Genomic DNA, 27,202 nt, shown 5'->3' with positions numbered 1-27,202 from the left:
GGCTGCCACATTTGTGTTTAATAAAATATTTAAAATATTAAAATAATTAATTAAAGAAAAGTAAATAAAAATAAATAAATAACCAAAACCAGATTGTCTTCCCCACCCGAGCCCACCCCCAAGTCACACTCCCTCTCTCTCTAATCCCTAAATCCAAAAACCCCTTCGTCTTCCCCAAAACAAAGACACCTCATTCTTTCCACACGAGCCCACCCCCAGATCCCCCTCATGACCTCCTATCGCGTGTCGCCCACTACTCGACGTTATCGGCCGCAGCAGCCACTGCACCTCCCACACCTACTACGACGTCTGTGAGTGGAAAATCACAGATGATTTCACAGGAAAGAACGTTGTCGGCAAGGTCTGTCAGGTGATCAGAGCCGTCATCGATGTTAGATTCGATGAGGGGTTGCCGCCGATCCTCACAACTTTCGAGGTCCTGGATAACTCGAATGGGCTTCTGGATTTAGGGATTAGAGAGAGAGAGAGAGAGAAGTAGTGTGATTTGGTGGTGGTCTCGGGTGGGGATAATAGGGTGAGGAAGACAATTTGGTTTTGGTTTTGGTTTTTTATTTTTTTATTTTTTACCTTTCTTTAATTAATTATTTTAATATTTTAAATATTTTATTAAGTGTTTAGCCATGTGGCACAAATGTGGCAACCACGTCAGCATAAATAAGGACCCCTTATTCGCCACATCAACACTTAGCGGTTAACTGAACAGATTTTTTAACCGTTGTATGAAATTGAAAAAAAAAAAAAAATATTAAATGTATGAGATTGAAATATTTTATAGATGTTGTATGAGGTTGAAATTGCACCGAAACCTAAGGAGGTAAAATGTAATTGATCCTTTTATATATATATATATATAACTAGGGTAAATTGTTATAATATTTTAAATGGATAAAAAAATTATTACTTTTTGCCACGTGGCACTAATATGGCAGCCACGTCAGCTTTTAACTAACCAATGGATGAAAAATATAACAGATTTATTATATTGAAATAAAATATTACTTGAGGTATGAAAATGAAATGTTTTAAAAATGTTGTAAGGAATTGAAATCGACCTCAAACCTAAAGTGGTAAATTAAAATTTACTCATAATTGAACATAAAACCTTTCACTTACAAATGAAGATGATTATCACTCAACTGTAGTACTATGTGGTCATTGTTATTGTTACACACTGAGAAAAATTACTCTTATTTTGGTTTGTAATATGTTATTGCAGAATTAAGCAGGAATAAATTACGCCATTCTCGTTGAATGGTGTGTTTATATTTTGGAATGCTGGATTTAACGGGAGCATTGGTGTGTGCATGTTTTTCTTGAGCAACGTGCCCGTTTAATGCTGGGAAAGGAGAAAAGATTAGATTTGATTTTGAAACTCAGAAGATTAAAGACGAAAATGTATGGTTTTTATAATCAAGTGAAAAAGGATAACCTATCGAAATAAATCAAATGATAGTACACTGTCCCTGATGCCCTGCTTTTGCTTTAATCCACGTCACTGAGGTTAATCCATGCACAAGTAGGTAGGAGTATAATTTTCTTTCCTCCACAATTTTTGCTTCTTTTTATTTTTTTTTTATAAAGAAATCAACATAAGATGTTGACGTGACTTCATCGTGATCGTTCATATAGAATGAGAAGAAAGAGAAAAGAAAAGGAGAAAAAAAAAAAAAAAAAAGAGGAGAAAATATTCTACTCATGTTGTAGGCCTATTTGATTGAACGATCTAGGGTTTAGAGAGAGGAGGTCGGCCACAATTAGAGAGAGGAGAGTGATTTAATTGTGATGTGTGTTTGATTCATCCCATTGTGCCTTTATTTATAGTAGTAGGGTAGGCAAAAACCTTTCCCTTTAGGATTCCAATATTTAATAGGTAATCTACTCCTAATAGGAATCTAAGATACATTCCCAGATTCCCTAGGATTTATATAATCATGTTCCTATTCTAAATACGACTGCAACACTCCCCCTTGAAAGTGTAAATACTCAACAAACCATCGCATCAGATCTTCAGCAGATAAGGTAGAATAGTTGATGAAGTCATCGGCACAACGGGTGATCACGAGTCTTAAATTTATGTGAAGTATGCATTTGTAGTAAAACTCACAAAACCTCGCTATGGTAAAACCCAAGGCATGGGGAAAACCCATAGACTAAGGAGAAAAGTGAGAAGTATGCATAATGTCTAAAACAAACGTCAAACAGGACGAAAGTAATGAACTCAACGAAATATGATCATCTCATAATGGGTGCCTTGTTAAAACCTCGTTAGGTAGCAAAAACCTAGATGGAAAAATGTTCATAATCGTAGGAAAAATAGTACATTAAGATTATGTGACTCGAGTATGCTTATATATATTTCCCCTGAGTTAGACATAACTTCTAAATAAGAGAACTACAAGTGATTCAACTCAGATAATTTACTCACACCGATTCCTTAGATGAGCTTCTGAAAAGTAGACTTGGGCAATGACTTGGTGAAGAGATTGGCCAGGTTGTCTTGGGAACATATTTACTTAACTTCAATGTTCTAATAATGCTGCTACTCGTGTGAGTAAAAGAACTTCGACGCTATAAGCTTGGTGTTGTCTCCCTTGATGTATCTCTTCTTTAACTGCTCGATACATGCTGCATTGTCTTCAAAGATCATCGTAGAAAGGTCAACAATTAATTTAAAACCACTAGTGCTTCAGATATGCTCCATAACTTTTCTCAGCAAAAAACACTTATGCGATGCTTCATGCAAGGCAAGAATCTCAACATGGTTTAACGAAGTTGCAACTAGCGTTTTCTTGGTAGACTTCCAAGATATAATGGTATTTCCAACGGTAAAGACATAGCCCGTTTGAGAACGTGCCTTATGTGCGTCAAACAAATATCTAGCATCTGTGTAACCAACAAGGTGAGAATCAATCTGAGTACCATAGAGGGCGGCAACACTCGAAGATTCGCGGGTATAGAACAAGCCCAAATCTGTTGTACCTTGAGGTAGCAGAAAATGTCTTTAACACCATTCCAGTGCCTGTGTATGGGCGCATTGCTGTATCTTGCCAAAAAATTAACAGCGAAGCAAATGGCAGATCTAGTGCACTTAGCTAAGTACAATAAAGCCCCAATTGCACTTAGGTAAGGAACTTCGGGTTCCAAAATCTCTTCCTTATTCTTCTTTGGACAAAAGGGATCTCGTTTAGCATCTAGAGTCTGAATGAACATGGGTGTACCCGAAAGCTTCGCTTTATCCTCATTAAAACGATGCAATACATTTTGGATATAGTTCGATTGATGAACTAAGATTCCATCCGAACAATGCTCGATTTCTAGGCCGAGACAATATAAAGTTTTCCCAAGATCCTTCATCTCAAATTTTGATTTCAAGTGTGTAGCAATTTCCTCAAGCTCTGCGAGAGTCCCAATAAGGTTCATGTCATCAACATAAACTGCAACGATTACAAATCTGGAATGTGACTTCTTTACGAACACACATAGACATAATTTGTTGTTCACATAACCCTAACTTGTCAAATATTCACTCAGACGGTTATACCACATCCCTCTGGATTGTTTCCATCCGTAAAGTGACCTCCTCAACCTAATTGAGAGAGTGTTCCATGGTCTAGAACTATTTGAACTAGTCAATGGAAGTCCTTCTGGAACTTTCATGTAAATTTTCGTATCTAGATCCCCATAGAAATAGGCAGTTACCACATCTATAAGCTGCATATTTAGTTAACTAACAAACTGATAAGGTACTGGAACGTTATAACGTCCATTATGAGGGAATACGTCTCTTCGTAATCAATCACAAGGCATTGAGAGAATCATTGCGCTACGAGGCGTGTTTTGTATCACACTATTTCATTCTTCTCATTACATTCCTCACGAAAACCCATGTGTAGCCAATAGGCTTCACACGTGGTGGTGTAGGAACGATAGGTTCAAACACTTTACGTTTCGCGAACGAATCGAGTTCGACTTGGATTGCTTGTTTCTAGTTTGACCAATCGGTTCTACTTCAGCATTCATCGACGGAATGTGGTTTAATGTCATCACTAAGCATGATGTCAGTAGTTACTAAGTACGCAAATGCATCGTCAACGATCATCTCATTCCTATTCCAAACCTCATCCAGTACGGCGTAGCGGACCGAAATCTCGCGATTCTTGGGAGGCCGGTATGTTTCATCTGAAGCATCACCATAATCTAGAATAACCTCATGCGTTGGAACGAATGAGTGAGCGATGGTTGGATTCAAACTAAGGTCACTAGTTGGTGTCATTTTCCTATTCCAGGGTTGTGAATCCTTTGAACAAATGCGTCTACCACGCTTCAGGGTTGGAGCAAATGATTGGCTAGCCGTCAATGTACCTTGCCACGTGGAAGGTGCTGCCTCCCCACCTTCGGGGACGGTCCAGCCTACCCAGATGAGTTGTTGACGTATGCGGGGTACATTTATCCTTGCATGTGTGTTTGCAGCGGGTATATATAATCTTGTCACTTTTGCTAGATCATTAAAAACATCCAACATGCTTTGAGCAATACTCTGAAGATCTATAATTCGTTGCACCTCAGTTTCAGACTGGGCAGTACGGGGATCTAAATGAGACATAGTGGGAGCATACCACGACAATTCGTGGTGTTCTACGGGAACGTTAGCATGCTTATCTCCCCTAATGACGAGAAGACTACCTTATCAAAGTGACAATCTGCAAAACGTGTGGTAAAAAGATCTCCTGTCAAGGGTTCTAAATAGTGAACAATTGATGGCGAATCATAACCGACATAAATTCTCATTTTTCTCTAAGGACCCATTTTGGTATGTAGTGGCAGTGGTATTGGCACATAAATGGTGCACCTAAACACCTGTAAATGCGAAACATCGGGCTCGTATCCAATAACCAATTGTAACTATGAATATGGTTGGGTAGCGATAGGCCTCAGGCAGACCAACATAGCTGCGTGCAATATTGCATAACCCCAAGCAGATACCGACAGTTTGGTTCTCATAACTAAAGTCCGAGCTATCACTTGAAGGCGTTTTATGAAAACTTCTGCCAGGCCATTTTAGGTGTGAACATGAGGTACAGGATGTTCCACATCAATCCCTACTGACATGCAATAATTGTCAAAAGTCTGTGATGTAAACTCTTCAACGTTATCTAGTCGAACTGACTTAATCGGATAATCAGGGTGGTGAGCCCTTAGCTTAATAATTTGAGCTAGGAGTTTAGCAAATGCAGCGTTACGTGTAGATAACAGGAAAACATGTGACCATTGTGTCGATGCATCAACCAACACCATAAAATATCTAAATGGTCCGCATGTTGGTTGGATAGGTCCACAAATGTCCCCTTGAATCCGCTAAAGAAATTTAGGGGGGTCGTGAATAATCTTTGTGAGGGTTGAGTGTTTAGCTTCCCTAAAGAACACGCTGTGCAGGGCGAAACTCCAACATTGGGGTGTAACTTATGCTTGTGTAAAGATTTGAGGATACGACGCATCATGTCACGTTCAGGATGTCCCAAATGGTCAAGCCAAAGCAACAAAGTGTCCTGGAACTCAGGCATAGGGCCGGCCACACTGTGGGCTTTTATGCCATGAATGGTTGTGATGTACAACCCACTCGGCAGCTGTTCCAACTTCTTATGAATATACTTCTGGCCAAATTCGTACGAAATGATACAAAGAAATTCAGAACCATGATCTTTAGTGATTTCAATATGATATTGATTATCTCGAATATCTCTAAAACTCAGCAACGTTCTTCTGGAACGTGGAGAATAGAGTGCCTCCTTAATGGTTAAGATAGTACCATTGGATAACATGATACGTACCTTTCTGTATCCTTCAATCAAGTTGGATAGGCCTGAGAGAGTTTGTCAAATGAGCTTTTTTGGGTATTAAGTTAGTAAAATAGTGTCATTCACACAATATAGTGTGCTTGGTTGCACTCTGCCAGACAACTAACTTCCCCACTAAACATACCTAGAAATAAATTGATTGAATTGGTCACATGCATAAATATAATTCCATTCATTCAATTAAGCAATTCAAGAAAATAATATTCATTCAAATAACAATCTATAATTCAAAACAAACCAACACCAAACAAATTATTCCAAATACTTAGAAAAATTGTTCAAAATTAAACTATAAACCTAGAAAAATAGGGGGTAGGGGCTGGCCACTCCTAGTGAGTTCGGCCACTAGGGGTATACACCCTAAAAACATGTCTAATTCATTCATCCATAGGGGCTGACGCCTCCTGAAAATCTGATATCTCTATTAATATAGTTGCATCTTCTGGATGATCCACATGTGCAAAGTTAGACTCACGACAGGAATGATACTTGGCAATAACCTCAGGGGAAGCTCGACGTACACATGACCAATGATCCCTTGATCCACAGCGATAGCACGTGTCCAGTTCAGTAGAAGCTGACTGAACGGGAGCTTTGCCTTTGTTCTTGAAGTTTGGGGCCTTTGGGGCGAGTGGCGGACGTTGTTGGGTCACATTTCATCCCTTAGGTGTGGCATTATGTTAACCTTGGGCCCGTGGTAGGGCTTGCCGCTCATTGCTACGACCACGACGATTCTTTCGTCGCTTACGGCTTCTATAATTGGTCACATGCGCTTCAGGTGCGGCGTTTAATCCAGTGGGTCAAGCTTGATGATTCTTCATCAAAAGCTGGTTTTGCTTTTCAACGAGAAGTAAAACAGAGATCAAATCCAAAAACTCGGTGAATTTCTATACCCTATATTGTTGCTGCAGGACAATATTGGTGGCATGGAAAGTCGAATATGTCTTCTCCAGGAGATCTGATTTAGTTAGTTCCACTTTGCAGAATTTCAACAGTGAACGGATTCTACAAACTTCATAATTGTATTTATTCACGGACTTAAAGTCCTAGAAGCAAAGATGTTGTTAGTCATGTCTTGCTTCAGGCAAGTATATGTCTTTTTGGTGATCAAAACGGTCAACCATAGTAAGCCAGAGGGTACGTGGGTCCTCCTCAGTGAGGTACTTAATCTGCAGTGCATCATGGATGTGTCTTCGAATGAAGATCATTGCATTAGCCTTCTAAGCTTCATTAATAGGTTTGTCGGTGACGAGTGCCTCGATAGTGGCTCTAATACCCTTTACAGTTAAATGAAACTTCACGTCTTGAACCCACTTCAGATGGTTTTGTCTAGAGACTTCTAGAGTAGAGAAATCGAGCTTGTTTAAGTTCGACATGTCCCTAAAACGGAGGGAATAAAACGTGATTAGTCATATGGTAAGCCATAGACGTATATCGTAGAACAAACAGGTTCTATAGATATGTATTGGTTCAATTTATGCATAAAACTATAGGTTTCATGTGGTATATTTTGAATGAAAACTTTGGGTTTCGAAGGTATTAAATTTGAAAATACAGGTTCAATTTAGTTTTATGAACAATTAGTTCATAATGAGAGGTTCCTACAAGAAACACATAATACAATATACTAATTGAAATATAGTGGATTTGAGGTTCTTTGGGAACTCAAGTGTGAGAGCTTTTTTATTACGAAAGTATGTTACGGTTCAAAATATAAAAATAAATTATTGAATCGTTAATGTCCAAAAGTGATCTTCAGGTCAATCATTTTGGATTCATTATCAGATTAATGGATTGCATGTCATTTTTAATTAATTCAGTAAATTGGGCTATACATGGTTGATTGTAGAGGCTAAATAATATTATTGGGTCGAAAATACCATACCACAAACAGGTGGGCTGGGTACCGTGAGCAAGGGGCACGAGTTGGTTGCAATATGCAGCCCACGAGGTGACTGCAGGCCACATGTCCAATGACAGGGGCAGGCCCAAAAGCCTACGGGAGTGGAAGAAACCCCAGTGCAGCTAGGTTTTAGGTCTAGGCCGAAAGGGGGCACGGGTCAAGGCCCAGCAAGATTGCTGGCCTGGTTGTGCTGCGGGGAGCCCAGTCCTTTGGGCTGGCTACAAAAAAATGCGGGCCGAGGCTAATTCAAAGCCCAGCAAGCATAACAGCTTGCTGGTGTGGGCCAACAAGGGAGCAGGGCTGCAAGCTCGTGCCTGGGAACAAGCCCAGCATGCTTCTGGCATGTGGGTTTGGGCTCTGGTGGACCAGTGCTGTCAGGCCCGTGTGATATGTAAGCCAAGCCGAGGCTTGGTTGTTGTCCGATGTGGAGCAGCAGGCCCAAAAAGAGCTGCGCAAGTGGTCCAAAGGCATCAGGATGATGCCATCCCATGGTAGTATTGTGATGCCACGGTGGTGCCAAAAAATACCCAATTTTTCGAACCTAAGGTTTAGAAAACCCTAAATATGCTTCTAATTTAATTTTATACTTTGACTCATATATTCCACATAATAATTTAATTATGCGATGCATGAAACAAAAATATAAACACATACAATATATATATATCGTAAGGAAAATATAAACATAGAGGGGTTCATGCATCATGAGGAATGTTTTCATTCTTCGTGGACGTTTTAAATATCTTCTTTTATTTTAAGCGTACCTGATTAGTAGAAAACGAATATAAGCCTTTGAATTTTTTTTTTTTTTTTTTTGTGTGTGTAGAAGATAGCCTCCTCCTACGATCCGTTAATTCCTCAACTTTTGGCAAGAGCGTGCTGATAACATATTGTAGCCCTATTTGATTGAACGATCTAGGGTTTAAAGAGAGGGGGCTAGCCACAATTAGAGAGAGGAGAAAGTGATTTAATTGTGAGGTGTGTTTGATTCACTCCATTGTGCTTTTATTTATAGTAGTAGGATAGACAAAAACATTTCCCTTTAGATTACAATATTTAGTAGGTAATCTACTCCTAATAGGAATATAAGATACATTCCCAGATTCCCTAGGATTTACATAATCACATTCTTATTCTAAATATGACTGCAACAACTCCTAATATGTATTCAAAGTGATTATAATACACTAAATAGTAACTTTGAAATTTCAATCGTACATTTTCAAAAACAAATTCAAGTTAGTTTTGCTTACGCTTGTAGTTATATTCTTGAAATTTATGTTGTATTTTGTGTTCATTATAGTATATACAATAAAAACAGAAGCCAGTAAATGTTGTTTAAACTTGCTTTTGAGATAGTTTGAAATTTTGAATAACATTCTTCAGATTGAAAATAACCTAAACCATACAATTACAAATCACATTTTAAACCACCCTAAACAATGAAGCAAAAGTAGTGTTAGGAAGATTAAAAGTGCAGTCTACATTTTGTAAACCAAATGACATAGAATATGATAATTAAATTATTATTTAAGAGCAACTCCACCCCTCCCAATTGCCAAAGCAATTGGGTGATTCAATCCCCAAAATGAAGAAAACCATATTCAACCCACACCCATTAGTCAGGCGATCCAGTGGGCCCAAGGCCGACCAACCGAGCTATCAGAAGAATTTCGCCCGCCTCTACGCCTGAGGCTAATTGACTTCAGGGTGACGTTTGTTTGATGTCACCCAAGTTCTTAAACGACAAGATGACAAGACGAGAGAGAAGGGAACAACTGATTGGATGACCCAAACTTCACTCTTCTTCTCCATCAATAGATCCGAACTCTGGTCTTCTTCCCTTGAGTCTAGTTCTGATCGAACGACCCAAGCGACGAGAAGAACCGATCAGACGATCCAAGCTCCAGTCTTCTTCCCCTGAATCTAGTTATGAAGATGGTGAGATTCTAAAGAAAAGACATGCAAAAAAGAAGTGGCCACCATAGCCCCATGGAGAAAAAGCAGAGGGAGAGGGAGGAGTGAGATGAAGAAAAAGCAGAAGGATAGTCAGGAGGTAAAACAGATGTTTCAATAGAGAGGAAGATGTACTCAGACAGTTATTGTTCATCAAGGCAGTAATTGTCAATGCTCAATAGCACGTACAGTAACCAAGACTTTGAGTTGCTCTAAGTGTTGATTAACATTTTTATTTTATTTTAGTGATGTATCATTTAAATTGCAAATTAAGTCTACTTAGCATTACTCATGAATCAAATAACAAAAAGGCCATATAGATCTAATGCTAAAACACTAATCATTGCATTTGTGTTGAAGTGAGTTGCTTGTAACTTTGTACTCATTCCCTCACTGCCGTTGGGCATGGTATCATGATTCACAATGATTTCTGTTAGTTGAATTAAACAAATAAAGAGGCCAACTAGGCAGCCAAGTCAGCAATCCTCAACCACAACACATGCTCTTGGAGGGGGGGGGCAGCTAGACAAGGCCAGCCATATTTTGATTTCAAAATGTTGGCAATTTTGATATTAATTCATTCAAGTTGTCTTTGCTTGTAGTATGTTTGCAGCCATTCTGAATCCCTTTTTAGGAGAAGACTTTGCTTATACTCATATCTTTGTCCATACAAGGAAAGTGCTTCCTAATTTTTTCCCACTAAAATTTCAAAATTTCTTCTTTTGTGCCATTTAATAATCTACCACAATAAGATTTCCCACCCATTTAGATTCAAAATTACAAAGAATGGATATAATTGGTAACATGTATATAAATTTCCTTTGTGTTGACAGTATTAACACATTACCAGTGGCATATAAAGGCTAAATTTTTTAACAATTAACGACTGTCACATAACGCACTAGTTCAAAATCTAAAAATTCTATGTGATTTTAGAATAGGCGTGAATTAATATCTAGTTTACCATATCAAACTCTAGATTGCAAATTCTAAACACAGACAAACCCACTAATGTATGAGGCCTGCAAATCTGCAACAACTTTGCCTAGGCAGGCAAAGCTGTATCTTTTCTGTACTAAACAAAGTCAGCAGGTAGAAAAAAGGCCACACCATCACAAAATAAGATCATCTACTCATCCGCCTTACAATATTTGTTTTTCCCTCCATCGTCACATCATTTGTAGTGGGTTCTACTGAACCCGAAAAATACGAAAGATTCCAAATTCTGAAAAAACCCCGGAAAACTCAGACCAGAGAGAGAGTGAGGGGAGAGAGGTAGCTTTCAAATCTTCCACGACTGCCACAAATCACGTTCTGGGTTGTGATTTTCCTTCTGGGGTAAATTCAAAAAACCCTGTCCCTCTTCGTTTGTTTCGCCCCTTTCAACTTCCTCACTGTTCATCTTTTCAAAGACTCAGCCTTTGCCTCCAAATCTATGCCCTTTTATTCCCCTATTTTTTATGGTTTTTTAACACTAAAAAAACTTGGATTTTTTTGCTGGGTTTTGTTGTTACTAATGTTGTTTCCTGTTCGGTATTGCCTATCCTGCTTTGGGGATCTACGTTGTTGCTTACTGTTTTCGACCATTTTTTCATAGTAAAATCCGTACAACTCATAATTTTGTTGCATGCATTTGTTTTTGTTTCTTCAATGACGGTGACATGTTTTTATGTTTTACTATTTCCAGGTGTGTACACAAATGAAACAAATCACAGACAAGTGATTTTTTTCCCCCAATTTTGAGTGTGAAATCAAATTACAAGGGTCCAAGATTTGTGGAGAAGATGTTGTGGAGAGCAATTCAAATTCGAGGAGCCGCTGCACTCGCTGGAGTCCCTTGCACGAGGGACTTCTCGGCGAGTGCCCCTTCGTCTAGGACCGGCGACTGGGAGTCCAAATTCGAAGACATTCAAGTGGATGAAGCTGAATCCACTCTTAAAGAAGCTGTGTCTTTGAATTATGAGGTGAGTGTTTTTGTTACGTTATGTGAAATTCATGTTTTGAATACTTAAACCCGAAAACTGAAATGGTTATCAAATGGACCCTAGGCGTGTTGATTAATTTCATGTTTTTCAATGTGCTTTAAGGAAGCTAGAGCTTTGTTGGGGAAGCTTGAATTCCAAAGGGGGAATTTTGATGCTGCACTTCAGGTGTTTCAAGGTATTGAAACTAGAAATTTAACACCGGGGATGGCCAAGAATATTGCGGAGAGAACTATGCAAAGAAAACCGCGCACGAAAGGCAATAATGTGGTTCTTCCCAGTGTAATGTCAATGCACCCTGTAAGCCTACTTAATGAAGCAATATTACTTAAGGCAAGATCACTGGGAGAACTTGGAAGATAAATGGGTACGTGCCAACACTTTCGCGTTGTATTGAGCAAGAACTTCCCAGTAAATTAGATTACATTGAGATTAGTATAATGAAAATTGGATTAGTATTGAAATTTGTTGACCCTTGTATTATTGTCGTAAAATTTATGTTGTATTTTGTGTTCATTATAGTACATACAATAAAAAACAGATATTACAAGCATTAATGAGTTCTATTTAAACTTACTATTGAGAGAGTGAATAACATCCTTCCAATCGAAAATTAATCAAAACGACATGATTACAAAACACCCTAAACAATGAAACAAATAGCAGAAAGGGCAAATAGATCCAATGCTAAAACACTAGTGATTGCATTTGTGCTGAAGTGAGTTGCTTGGAACTTTGTACTCATTCCCTCATTGCCTTGGGGCATGGCATCATGATTCGCAATGATTCATGTTAGTTGAATTAAACAAATAAAAAGGCCAACCAGGCAGCCAAGTCAGCAATCCTCAACCAGAACACATGCTCTTAGAGGGGGCAGCTAGACAAAGGCAGCCATATTTTGAGTTCAAAACGTTGGCAATTTTGATATAATTCAAATTCATTCAAGCTGGCTTTGCTTGTAGTATGTTTTCAGCCAATGCGAACCCCTTATTAGGAAAAGACTTTGCTTATACTCTTATCTTTGTCCATACAAGGAAAGTGCTGCCTAATTTTTTCCTACTAAAATTTCAAAATTTCTTCTTTTGTGCCATTTCATAATCTACCACAATAAGATTTCCCACCCATTTAGATCCAATAGTAATCCAAGAATACAAAATTCTCTATAACTAAAGAATAGATATAAATCGGTAACATGTCTGTAAATTCCGTTTGTGTCGATAGTATTAACGCATTATCAATGGTATATAAACACTAAATCTTTTAAGAATGGACGACTATCACATAACCGCACTAGTCCAAAAACTGAAAATTCTATTTGATTTAAGAATAGGCATGAATTAATATCTAGTTTACCCTATCAAATTTTAGATTGCAAATTCTAAACACAAACAAACGCACCATGTATCAGGCCTGCAAATCTGCAACAAGCTTTATCTTTTCTGTACTAAACAAAGTCAGCAGGTAGAAAAAAGACCACACTTCGATACAAATTTCCTCCGTCTTCAATCTTGACGAAAATGTATCTGCAAAACAATCAACATCTTTGATCAAAGACCTAAGCCTCACGCGGCCACGAGATGGGGGTTAGGCCAATGGATCTCTGATACTTAAGTCAGTTTCTCTGAGAGAGTAAAGTATTTAGGATTTTTTAGGATAACAAAAAGCTTCTGAAATTTGGTAGAATATGAGGTATTTATAGGGATAGGGCCAACCACAATGTTAGGGTTTTACCCTGCACGTGGCGGCATCCTATTAGCCAAGGTTTTTATGGAGAAATATTCTCAAGATATTAAATAGGAAATAATATCTTGACATAATGGAATAATTATCCCTAATTGATTTAACTTGGGATTACTTACTTGATTGGAGTCAATCTTCAATTGGGAATGTATTAAAGATATAATTTGGGTAATTATTTCTTGAATGCTTTGACTTTTCCTTGTCAATGACAAGTGAGCTATGGGCAGTAGTATTTAGCTGCTGGAGAGATTTTTCAGTGTGACCGGTACACGAGATGATACACCACGTGTCACTATACAGATGTTGGAATATGTGTGCTAAAAAGTTAATAACTTAAAAAATAAAATTTCCCATCACTTCTATTAAAATACGTAGTGTATCACTTGTGTTCCCGTCACAATTAAAAATTTCTCTAGCCACTAAAACCTTCAGGGGTGTGAGTTGCACATGGAAATATCAGATAAGTCTGCATATTCATTGAGAGCAATTTTGTCTTTCTAGAGCAAAAATTCACGTGTCGCCTCTAGAATTGTTAGGATGATTTTAGGCTCCACACACCATCAAAAAAATAAGATCATCAACTCATCTGCCTTCCTAGTTTCTATATATTCTCATTCCTTTTTATTTGTGCGATCACGATTAAATCACATCAATATTTTATATCACTATTATTTTTTGTCTTATTATCTTTATAAAAAAAAAATATATATATATATATATATATAAAATATTAACGTGATTTAACCGTGATCGTACAAAATAAAAGAAGATGAAAGTGTATGGGAACTCGGAGTCCTATTTGTTTTTCCCTCCATCGTCACGTCATCTGCATTGGGTTCTGAACCTGAAATATACGAAAGATTCCAAATTTCTGAAAAAACCTGGAAAACTCAGACTAGAGAGAGAGAGAGAGAGTGAGTGGAGAGAGAGAGGGGAGAGAGAGGTAGCTTTCAAATCTTCCACGACTGCCATAAATCACGTTCTGGGTTGTGATTTTCTTTCTGGGGTAAGTTCAAAAAACCCTGCCCTTCTTCCTCTTCGTTTGTCTCGCCCCTTCAACTTCCTCAGTGTTCTTCTTTTCAAAGACTCAGTCTTTGCCTCCAAATCTATGCCCTTTTATTTCCTTTATTTTTTATGGTTTTTTAACATTAAAAAAACTTCGATTTTTTTGCTGGGTTTTTTGTTTACAAATGTTGTTTCCTGTTCGGTATTGCCTATCCTGCTTTGGGGATCTACGTTGTTGCTTACTGTTTCCGACCATTTTTTCGTAGTAACATCCGTACAACTCATAATTTTGCTGCTTGCATTTGTTTTTGTTTCTTCAATGACGGTGGCATGTTTTCATGTTTTACTGTTTCCAGGTATGTGCACAAATGAAACAAATCACAGACAAGTGAATTTTCCCCCCAATTTTGTGTGTGAAATCAAATCGCAAGGGTCCAAGATTTGTGGAGAAGATGTTGTATTCTTGTTCAGGAGAGCAATTCAAATTCGAGGGGCCGCCACACTCGCCGGAGTCCCTTGCCGTGAGGGACTTCTCCGCGAGTGCCCTTTCATCTAGGACCGGCGACTGGGACTCCAAATTCGAAGATATTCAAGTGGATGAAGCTGAATCCACTCTTAAAGAAGCTCTATCTTTGAATTATGAGGTGAGTGTTTTTGTTTCACCAATTCATGTTTTGAATACCAAAACCCGAAAACTGAAAACTGAAATGGTTATCAAACGGGCCCTAAACTTTTTGAGTAATTAGTGATTGGTTTCCTTGTTCTACAGCTTACTAATGTTTAATTTCGTGTTTTTCGATGAGCTTTTAGGAAGCTAGAGCTTTGTTGGGGAGGCTTGAATTCCAGAGGGGGAATTTTGAGGCTGCACTTCAGGTGTTTCAAGGTATTGAAATTAGAAATTTAACCCTGGGGATGGCCAAGGCTATTGTGGAGAGAACTGTTGTGCGGAAGCGTCAACCAAGTGTGAGTGAAAAATAAACCACAATAACTGACAAAAGATAAATGGAACAATACCAACAAGAACACCAAGATTTATACTGGTTCGGCAATGCCTACATCCAGTTTGGAGACGACGGAGTATTCCACTATAATCAATGAGAACATACAATAGTGTTTATCACTCAATTTCCCAAAGACCCGAATAACCCCAAGCTCACACACTTACAATAGGAAGAGAAAACCAAAAATACAAAGCAAGACAATTTGAGAAAATTCTTCTCTATGCCAAATGGCTTCTTGCTATTTTTCTCTCTTCCTTTCTCCTTGATGTTGTTTGAGTTATGCCTACACCTCCTTTTATAGGCCAAAGGCCTCTCATCAAGTCAAAAGAATTAGGCATAATTGCATCCATTCTTTGACCACAAATTAGGCATAAGAGCATCCATTTTATTTCCCACATGTAGCATACCAACCATCAATTTTGACCACAAAAGTAGCCAACAACATTTGTTGGTTTTAGACTACTTTCTACTTTGTTTGAGCCAACAATCAACAATCTCCACCTTGGCGCAAACCCTCTAAGTAGAACTTCCAATAGTCGTCTCCCACTCCCCCATGGGGCAATCAACAAATTTTACAAATGCCAATCAAGTCTAAGCAGTGCTTAAACTTGAGCAACTTAAGCCCGATCGTAAATCGATCAAATCGCTTGTACCATTGTCTTGGAGACTGCTTCAAGCCATACAATGATTTTTCCAATTTGCAAACCCAATTTTCCTTTCCAGAAACCTTAAAACCTTCTGGCTGAGACATATAAATCTCTTCTCCAAATCACCATGTAAGAACGCAGTCTTGACATCAAGTTGGGCCAACTCAAGATCAAACTGCATAACCAAAGCCAACAGAATACGAATAGAAGAATGTTTTACTACAGGAGAAAATACCTCATTGTAGTCAATGCCTTCTTTCTGAGCATAGCCTTTAGCTACCAATCTGGTTTTGAATCTTACATTGTCTTTTCCCAAAGATTCCATCTTTTTGGCATACACCCATTTACAACCAATTTCTTTCTTCCCCTTTGGTAACTGAACCAGCTTCCAAGTCTTATTTTTATGAAGAGATTTCATCTCCTCATCCATAGATTTCTTCCACAACTCGTACTCTGAACTCATGACAGCTTCTTTGTAGGTGGATGGAATATCATCTTCAATAACGGGAAGTGCATATGCCACAATATCAGTAAATCGAGCAGGCTTTCGAATTTCCCTTCTCGATCTTCTGGTTGCAATATAGTCTTGTTGCTGTGGAGGCTTTTGGGTAGGTGCCTCCTCTTCATCATCCTCGTCCTCATCATCATGATTAACTGTAGGACTAGTTTCTGTAACATCAGACCTTACTGGAACAACTGGAGTCTTCAGTAACTCCACCTGCTTTGAGCTACTCATGGTCTCGGTCGTTTCAGTTTCACCTTCATGCTTGTTCTGATTAACCATAGCAGCCTCATCAAAGGTCACATCTCTGCTTACAACAAATTTCTTTTCATCTGGACACCAGAGTCGGTATCCCTTCACGCCAGTGCTAAAGCCCATAAATAGAGCTCTCTTTGCTCTTGGATCCAACTTGCTTTCTCTGACATGATAGTAAGCAGGACAACCAAATATATGTAAAAACTTGTAATCAGTACAAGGTTTACCAGACCATACCTCCATGGGCGTTTTGCCCTCATTCGCAACAGCTGGCAATCGATTAATGAGATGGCTTGCATAAGTAATTGCCTCAGCCCAAAACGCCTTGCCTAATCCAGCATTAGACAACATACACCGAACTTTCTCAAGCAAAGTACGGTTCATGCGCTCCGCCACCCCATTCTGTTGCGGTGTCTCCCTAACCGTGAAGTGCCTCACAATACCCTCATCTTGACAAACTTTCAAGAAAGGATCAGACTTATATTCACCCCCATTGTCTGATATGAGAGTCTTGATCTTTCGACCGCTTTGCGTTTCAATCATCTTTTTCCACTTCAGGAATATCTTCAAGACTTCATCTTTACGCTTCATGGTGTACACCCATATTCTTCTAGAGAAGTCATCAACAAAGGAGACAAAATAATGGCTACCTCCCCAAGATGCATTCTTGGAAGGTCCCCAAACATCAGTGTGAACATAATCAAGAATGCCTTTAGTGTGGTGAATAGCAGTGCCAAATTTTACTCTAGTTTGCTTACCCAACACACAATGCTCACATAATTCCAATTTGCATGCCTGTGCACCTTTCAATAAGCCTTGCTTCACCAATCCTTGCAACGCTTTTTCACCAGCATGCCCAAGACGCATATGCCATAACCTCGTGGTGTCTGTGCTATCTGCGTCAGCAGCTTCGGTGACAGCTGCTTCACCAATAACTGTACTCCCCTTCAAGAAATACAAGTTATTTCGTCTTGTACCTTTCATCACCACCAGTGCCCCGTAAACAGCTTTAAGAACTCCACCCTTCATGGTGATCTTGAGACCCTTGGATTCCAATGCACCCAGTGAGATAAGATTTTTCTTCATATCCGGTACATACCGAACATCACTTAATTCTCTCACTGTTCCATCATGCATCTTCAAACAGATTTTGCCTATCCCTTGTGTTTTGCAGGCATTATCATTACCCATCAAAACAACTCCACCATCCAGCTCCTCGAAGCTAGAAAACCATTCTCGAATGGGACATATATGATAGGTGCAACCTGAATCCAAAATCCACTCCTTGGAGTGACCATCAGCAGATGAACTAGCCAAAGCAAACTTGAAATCATCATCTCCAGATTTTGCAATATTTGCTTCAGGACCCGCTTTCTCCTTCTCTTTGTTCTTCAATTTGGGGCAGTCTCTCTTCCAATGACCCTTTTGGCGGCAAAAGGCACATTCATCTTTAGCAGGAAACTTCCCTCGTGACTTTGAACGAGATTGTCCCCGCTTCACATATTTTCTTTCCACTGTTCGACCCCTTGCAACAAGTGCCTCGGTTTGTGAATTGTGAGTCTTTAGTTCCTTCTTTCGACACTCATGATTCACCAATGCCGCAGACACCTCATCAAGTTTCACCTCGGTTTTTCCATACAACAAAGTAGTTGTCAAATGATCATAATCATCAGGCAATGAATTTAACAAACATAGTGCCTTATCCTCGTCAGGAATTTTCACATCAAGGTTTGCTAAATCAGCAAGTATTTTATTATAATCATTGAGGTGTTCATGCATAGAAATACCTGGACTATACTGAAAACGGAAGAGTCGCTTCTTCAAGAAGAGCCGATTTTCTGCACTCTTGGTCATATACTTCTCCTCCAATTTTGTCCATAACTCCTTGGCAGAAGTTTCCTTCATATACGGGTATTTCAACTCCTTATCAAGGAATGATCGAATAGCAGCACAAGCATGAAGATTAATTCGTGTCCACTGCTTGTCATCTATATCTTCTGGTTTATCTTCCAGAACCATATCCAACTCTTGTTGATACAACACATCCATCACTTCACATTGCCACATACCAAAATTATTAGAGCCATTGAATTTATCAACCTCTAACCTTGTAGTAGCAATTTGATGTCTATTGGATGTAGACGCCGACGAAGACGATGTCGACTCCTTCCCCTTCACAGATTCATCTTTATCTCCAGCCATCTACTCGGCACTATTCACGGGACTGTAGCGCCAACAAATTTTTCACTCCCACGAGAACGCCTAGTCGAAACACTAGGCTCTGATACCACTTGTTGTGCGGAAGCGTCAACCAAGTGTGAGTGAAAAATAAACCACAATAACTGACAAAAGATAAATGGAACAATACCAACAAGAACACCAAGATTTATACTGGTTCGGCAATGCCTACATCCAGTTTGGAGACGACGGAGTATTCCACTATAATCAATGAGAACATACAATAGTGTTTATCACTCAATTTCCCAAAGACCCGAATAACCCCAAGCTCACACACTTACAATAGGAAGAGAAAACCAAAAATACAAAGCAAGACAATTTGAGAAAATTCTTCTCTATGCCAAATGGCTTCTTGCTATTTTTCTCTCTTCCTTTCTCCTTGATGTTGTTTGAGTTATGCCTACACCTCCTTTTATAGGCCAAAGGCCTCTCATCAAGTCAAAAGAATTAGGCATAATTGCATCCATTCTTTGACCACAAATTAGGCATAAGAGCATCCATTTTATTTCCCACATGTAGCATACCAACCATCAATTTTGACCACAAAAGTAGCCAACAACATTTGTTGGTTTTAGACTACTTTCTACTTTGTTTGAGCCAACAATCAACAAGAACTATGCAAAGAAAACCGCGCACGAAAGGCAATAATGTGGTTCTTCCCAGTGTAATGTCAATGCACTCTGTGAGCCTACTTATTGAAGCAATATTACTTAAGGCAAGATCATTGGGAGAACTTGGAAGATACATAGGTATGTGATTACGCTTTCGTGTTGTAGTATAATGAAAATTGGATTAGTATTGATTAGTTTGCGTGCTTTCATACTTTCTTATTCATCAGAGGCTGCAAAGGAGTGCAAAGTTATTCTCGATACAGTTGAATCAGCACTACCTAACGGAATGCCTGAAGACATTGGCGAGGACTGCAAATTGCCAGACATGTTTCACAAAGCGCTCAAGCTGCTCCGCGTTTTATGGACAAAGGCAGGCTATCTTGATGAGGCTATCACTGCATATCGCTGGGCCTTACTCAAGCCATGGAATTTGGAACCGGAGAGGTTGACTGCAATTCAGAAAAGCTTACCTTGCACATTACTCTATGGCGGTGTTGAAGCAAACCTTCCCGCTCAGTTACAAATATGGGGCATAACCATGCCTAAAAATAATACAGAAGAAGCAATTCTGTTGGGAATTCTTATGAAAAAGGTGGCTTTGCGAGAGATAAAGTGGGATCCGGAAGTCATGGATCATCTGACTTATGCTCTTTCTGTTACCGGATTGTATGAATTATTAGCAGATCATGTGGAGCAGGTTACACTGCCTCTGGAAAAAAACGAAGTAGCCTTGAATGTATTGAAGAAGGTTGCAGGCTGTTCTGAAGCAAAGAACAAGCCCCACTTCCATTCTTTTCTCCTGGGAGCAAAATTGTGTTCCCAAGACCCAATTCATGCTCGTGAAGGGATAGGTTTTTCTCGTAAAGCTATTGACTTGGCAAATCATCAATGTGAGCATTTCATGGGTCAATGCCATAAATATCTTGGTGTTTGCTATGGTGGCGCGGCAAGGGCTTCTGTATCAGATTCTGAAAGAATGTCTTTTCAAAGAGAGTCTTTGAACTCTCTAAACCACGCTGCTCTTAACAGGAAGGAGGATCCTGAGGTTTAGTCTGGGCCTCGAAAATGCAGTGCAGAGGAATCTGGATGCAGCTTTCAAAAATGCAATGAAGTACTCAGATTTGGTGGCTGGCTTCTCAGGACAAAGTTGGAAGCTATTAGCCCTTTAGTTTCTGCAGAGCAGCGCTTCAAGGATGCTGAAACTATAGTTGATTTTGCTTTGGACGAAGCCGGAAGAGTGGATCAGTTAGAACTGCTCAGGTTGAAAGCTGTGCTTCACGTTGCTCAGGAACAACCCAAGCAAGCAATAGAAACCTACAGAATGTTGCTAACTCTTGTTCAAGCACAGAGGGATAAAAAAGCTAAGAACTCCGAGCGATAAACGAGTTGAAGGGGCTCTATGAAGTCGGCATATTTTTGCTTCTTCACTGTTTAACTTTCTGTTCTTTGTGCTTCAGGCGTTTGTCGAAAGAAACTTGGAAAAGGAAGCATGGCGGGACTTGGCAGCCGTTTATACAAAACTCGGGTTGTGGAGTGATGCAGAAATATGTGTCAACAAAGCCAAATTGATCGACTTTTACTCTGCCCATGGTTGGCACACGACGGGTACGATTTTTTCCCGTGTTATGTTGTCCTAGAGCTCAAAATACAAAAAATGATCGTGTTTGTGTGCATCGAAAACAAGTGCTAGCGAGCTCATACCAAATGCATAACTCGAATTCATCCGCAAATCTATTGTTTGAAGCTCAATCACAATGCAAGGAAGCCCTTATTTCATTCTCAGTCGCATTGTCAATAGAGCCAGATCATGTTCCAAGCATCGTTTCGACTGCAGAAGTATTGACGAAACTTGGTAGCCAGTCGCTCGCTATGGCGAGAAGCTTTCTAATGAACGCACTGCGATTAGAACCGACAAACCACAGGGCATGGTTGAACCTCGGGTTGATTTCGAAAAAGGAAGGCTCGATACAACAAGCAGCCACTTTTTTCAAGCTGCACATGAGATTCAGCTCTCAGCTCCAGTTCAAAGCTTTGTAGTTATTCGTAAGATTACAGGTTATTAGTTATTACTTGTTCCACTGACCATTGCTTGGTATCGGATTCTTATGATTAGTATGTACATATACATTGGCTACTGAAACATCAAAATAAAGTTTGTTGCACCAAAAAATGAACGGCCCAGATTGAATTATTAAGAGATGCACCGAAGCAAGAACTTACAACTGTTATTATTTTCTTGACATTCAATATACAAAACAAATGACAAAGTGAATGTCGATCGATAACAGCAACTGTCTTTAGAGATCTGGAGTATTTGTTCTCGGCGCAAAAGGAATTGGCGGTCCACGGAACATGTTGCATCTGTATAAACACTGCAGACAAGTGAAGATTAAAAGTGAGAAAAACGAAAACAAAATTGGGGAACTATAAGATAATTCATCTCTACCTATACAATATAGAGATAATCCATGTATCGGAATTGAAATGACTTAAGGCAAAAATTTGAAACCATCATAAGATTATAGTTTAAGCAGAACTTATTGAGTTTTACTCGGTGGAACATTCATCGACTTACAGTTGGAAGTTGACGGAGAGACAGACCAAAGGCTAGGCCTCAACCCACTGACCACTGCATCCACATTACCAACAAAAAATGGTGATTTGAACGAACATACACATCACAATGAGCGAAAAGGTGACAAAATTGAAACCGGCACATCATACAGTGCCTTAATAGGTCGTACACTCGGCATCATAAAAATTAGCATATAACCAGCAGAGATTGGCATAACCACTATAGGCCAGTCCTATGATATTATTGTTTATGCTGACAGTGTAGCTCGGATCATTAGCATCAACTTTCCAACAAAAGATTTGGAAATTCAGTCAGTCAAACCTTTAATACTGGTTCGCCTTTGTTAGAGCTGGCAGCTTGCTTTGCAGCCGCCTGTTGCTGTTGCTGGGCACGCGCAGCTCTTCCTGCTGCAGACTTTTCGAATTCTTCTTGCCTGAAATTGTGGTTGCAGTATAAGTGTACTCAAATAACGACGAAAGAAACCATCATGTGGGCACAGTAGTAATGGAACTACGATTCACACCCTATCAATGTGGCGCTATCTGCCTAACAAAATGCAAATATGACCCTTGGCAGGTTTTATGATTTTCACACTCTATACTTAGGTTTTGTTTGCAAGACTGCCGGTTAACAGAATTACCGCATAATGTTAGCACAGTTAGGTCTTGGACTTAACAAAGTCGAAATTCTGCAAGCAGAGACAATCCTATAGCGTTGAAACAAATTGCTTAAACATGAACAAACAATCGATAGAAATGGCGAACACAATCAACAAGATGAAGAAGATTTAACATGGTATTAATGTGGAATGTACATTGTCCTAACAAGGTCTACTCAGAATTCTGATCATCAAATTCATCCTATTTTTTCCCTATCCCATTTCCAAACTACTCTAATCTACGAGGAGCGGAATTTGAAATCGGGTGCCAATGGACGAACACACTGCTTAACCCACATCTGATTCCAAATCCCTTTCCAAATTAAAACAAAAAAAAGCTGATTTTTTATCCCCATGACAATTACAAATCCTATCCAAAATCACATCTTTACATACAAATTGATCAACTTGCAACAACGATACAAATATAAATTTCCAATTTCGAAAAATGAAAAATGGTCGAATTAAAAATTAGAAGGAAAAAAAAAAAAAGAGAGAAATAATTTTACCTTCTCTGGGCGGCTTGGGCAGCGTTGGCAAGAGCTTCCGCGGAGGCTGCCCTTTCTTCTTCCTTTCTCTGTGCACTGTTGCCTCCATCGAAACAACACAGCAGCCCCATATCTCTCTTTCTCTATCTCTCTCTCCCCCTCTCTCTCCTCAATCTGTGACTTCTGCTCCGATTGAATTCTAAATTTTCTGGTACATTTTTTCTTTTGTTGGCAAGTTGTTTACTTATATTTCCCACCTCTCAGGAGCATTTGCCGCGTGCCAGGTCATAAAGCGAGGACAGTCTCGTCATTTGGACTCTGTTATAAACAACGTCGTTTTACGCGGTCAGGACCGCAAACGCTGCGTTTGAAAGGTTCTGCCTCCTTCAGTCCTGCTCGCTGGGAGAGTCTGTTCCGTTGCAGAAGCAAAACCCTAATTTTACACAGCGATGAGCGCCATGCCGTTGGATTCGCTGCCTCCGACCGAAACCCTAGAGAATAATATAGAAAATGGCCGAGTTTCCTCTGGATCCACCCTTAACGAAGATGCTACTCGCGAGTGTGGAACTCGGATGCAGCGATGAGATCTTGGCCATCATTACAATGATTCAGACAGGCAATATCTTTTACAGAACAAGAGAAGAACAAGCCAAGGCAGATCAGAAGAGAGCCAAGTTTTTTTTTCACTCGCAGTCTATGAAGCTTGGAAAGCAAATAATTTTTCGGGCCATGGTGTTTCGAGAATTTTGTTCAGTCTGGGTCCTTGAGGCGGGCGCAGGATGTCAGAAAACAGCTTCTGAGCATCATGGACAAGTACAAAATGGACTTTGTGAGTGCAGGAAGGAATTTTATGAAGATCAGGAAGGCGATTACTGCAGGATATTTCTTCCCCCGCTGCTAGAAAGGACCAGCAGGAGGGTTACACAACCCTAACGGAGAACCAGCCGGTTTATATTCACCCCAGCAGTGCTCTTTTCCAGAGACAACCGGATTGGGTCATCTACCATGAGCTGGTTATGACTACGAAGGAGTTCATGCGCGAGGTGACAGTCATTGACCCCAAATGGCTGGTGGAATTGGCGCCGATGTCCTTTAAATTTGCAGATCCCAGCATCCAGAACAAAATAAACCACTGTATGACAGATACAATGAGCCTAACTCTTGGCGTCTTAGAGCATCTCCAAAAGAAATGTCAAAATGTCTAAATCAGCAATAACAGTAAAAAAAGACAACTGCAATGTTTTCCAACCTAGAAGCTAAATCTGATGTGATATGACATAGAATAACATCTCTCCCTAAATTTGACATCAGCATTAAATATTTTTGTATTAATTTTTTTTATCAGATCTGCAACTCTCCTCTCTCACTCGAAGCGCCGCCGTCCTTCTTCTTCCCTTTTTTCAGCAACTTCACTAAGTTACTGCTCTGCAACAAAGCCTTATAATGCGTGCCATAGTTCGATTTTCCGATCACTTCCCCCGGAGCATCGAGAATGTCACAGACTGTGAGGTCCTCCCCATCCTGAAAAGTCATCAGCTCCTCCTCTGCCTCCACAACTTCCTCTTGCTTCTGCTCTGTTTTTTCCACATCTTTTTGCTCACTTTTTGCAGTTTGCTTGCAGTAGAAGTAGATGAAAAGCAGGAAAAACACCAAAGTTGTCGATGAAGTCAGTGCAACAATCAAAGTCAGCTTCTGGGTTCTGTTCATTGTGTAAAAAAATGCAATTTCTTCATGTGAAACATAGGAGGAAAACCCAGTTGAGGGATTTGGCTTTGATGTGGAGAGTTGAGAAAGTGATGAACATATTGCAGACGTGGATAGTTTTCATGGAGAAAGACTTGAATGCAAGCAATGACGTATCAAGGATTTGAGACTCACGAGGTCCCAATAATAAAGATAAAAAAATTTATATTGAAAAGTGTCATCTCCACGCAATCTCCCATTTTGTTGCGAAGTAGACCTTGAATCATATTCATAGCGAAAAATAGCATCTTCATTGAAGCAGTTGCAATCGGTAAAACCAAAGCTCACTGAAAAAGCAAATATTTGCTGCAACCCTTTCTTCCACCATTTTTTTAGCAAGATTGCTAATGCCTCTTAATTGAGAAAAATCATTATCGGAATGCATAAAATAAATATAAATATCAAGTTTTTTTTAAGGGAGAATATAATATCAAGTTGAGGAAGGGATGGGGTGGGACTGCGGGGGGACGTGATAGCGGTTTGGGGTTTTTATTTATTTATTTATTTATTTAATGATACAAATGTAAAATTCATTAGTTATCAAGAAACTTTACAAAATAAAAACCCAAAAAAGTACCACAAAGAAAAAGTGGGCCTTGAAAACAAGAAAACAAGCAACACCCCAACCATCTCACCAAAAGCCTAAGCAAAATATTAGGCCCACAAACAAACAGCAAAAATCGAACAAAACCAAACAATTGGCCTAAAGAGCTTTATGGGCCAAGTCTTAAAATAGAAAAAAATATTTCTTCTTTGCGCGGTCGTCTTCTCTATGAAGACGCCGCCGCTGAAGCTGCACTGGCCGTCATCTTCGAGTACGAGGGGTCCTCGGAAAATTTCAAAGCACGATTTAGGCTCTACGAAGGGTCCTAGGACCTCCCAGGTCCCTCTTTAGATCCGCCACTGAATGCAAGTAGGAGTAGAGGACAAGGAAATTAATAAAATAATAGTTAAATAAAATAAAAAGAAAAGAAAATAGTGTAATAAAATAATATTTAATTTGACATACCGGATGGAGAACAAAATTTTGAAAGATGTCAAAATGTCACATAGGTTGTCAAATTCAAATTTTATGTTTAACATTTGACATCTTTTTTGAAGATGCTCTTAGTAGGCATCACAGATGACATGTGTCATCTGCCCTGTCAGCAAGAACTACTCAATCGTCTTGGTCTTATGTATTTGCCTTGTATATGTAAACATTGTTAGGTTTGAACTTCATTAAAATTATGTTCCACTGATTCTTTTAATTGCATTTCAGATTCTGCTTTCCAAACCTTTTTCTATCATATTAGATCGATATTTCATTTGTATTTATACCGTGAAGATTTCTCTATCACTTGTCCATCGAGTTGTACTTCCGGCCCGTGTTCCCTGAATGTAGTTCCACAGGGAGAGTTTGGATATGAATTTCATCAACTTATGATCTGCAGGTTTCAGTAGCTTATCAACTTTATGAACTTAAAGTACAGCTTGGGAATCCCGTATTTTTTTCGAATGCTTGTTTAATGAAGCAAGTTATTTGCCGGAAGATAGAAATGTTATTCCCTTGGTCCCAAATAATATAAATTAAATTCAGGATTTCCTTCTCCCATAAAAAAACAAGTCTGAAGTTTGATCTTCGGCGCTGCCACTGACGACTGTATGAAGAAGCTGGAGTACCATCCCTTGGTTTCCAAGGGGTCTCTTCAGAGCGTGAAACCCATATCTAGCTAATGTAAATATATCTGGGAGGGTCAAAACATTTAATTTATGCTGGATTTAGATTTTAAATCATGTATTTCTATGCCGGTTAAAGCACAAGGATGGCTAACTTGCTGCACGGTACAGGAAAATCATTTCTTTTAGAGTTGTTAAACCGAACGTACAACATTTTGTATACAGTGTGGTCTCTTTAATATTACTCGACTTTTTTATTATATAAAAGTTAGTACTACTTTGGTAAAGTTATAAAAATAAAAAGAAGTACAAATACAACTTGCAAAGTGGAATCAAAGCTGTTCTGTCTAAAAAAGATAAATG

The 27,202-nt window shown here is 39.2% G+C and overlaps 1 protein-coding gene and 2 pseudogenes across 1 annotated transcript; 2 read left to right on the top strand and 1 right to left on the bottom strand.

Moving 5' to 3' along the window:
- The first annotated feature begins 14,396 nt into the window (after window positions 1-14,396).
- On the top strand, window positions 14,397-21,779 carry LOC137718182 (protein NPGR1-like; annotated as a pseudogene).
- Window positions 21,780-21,881: 102 nt separating this feature from the next.
- Window positions 21,882-23,662, bottom strand: LOC137716874 (uncharacterized). Its single transcript, XM_068456232.1, has 4 exons — window positions 23,459-23,662; window positions 22,613-22,724; window positions 22,292-22,345; window positions 21,882-22,088 (listed from the first exon to the last, which is right to left on the bottom strand). The coding sequence occupies exons 1-3, from the start codon at window positions 23,566-23,568 to the stop codon at window positions 22,331-22,333; spliced, it is 237 nt and encodes a 78-aa protein (XP_068312333.1). The 5' UTR covers window positions 23,569-23,662; the 3' UTR covers window positions 21,882-22,088; window positions 22,292-22,330.
- Window positions 23,663-23,947: 285 nt separating this feature from the next.
- LOC137718181 (probable pre-mRNA-splicing factor ATP-dependent RNA helicase DEAH5) lies at window positions 23,948-24,653 on the top strand (annotated as a pseudogene).
- The last annotated feature ends 2,549 nt before the right edge of the window (window positions 24,654-27,202 follow it).

Source organism: Pyrus communis, chromosome 15 (assembly GCF_963583255.1).
Source record: "Pyrus communis chromosome 15, drPyrComm1.1, whole genome shotgun sequence".
Taxonomy (NCBI): domain Eukaryota; kingdom Viridiplantae; phylum Streptophyta; class Magnoliopsida; order Rosales; family Rosaceae; genus Pyrus; species Pyrus communis.
This window is presented reverse-complemented; position numbering and strand designations above follow the sequence as displayed.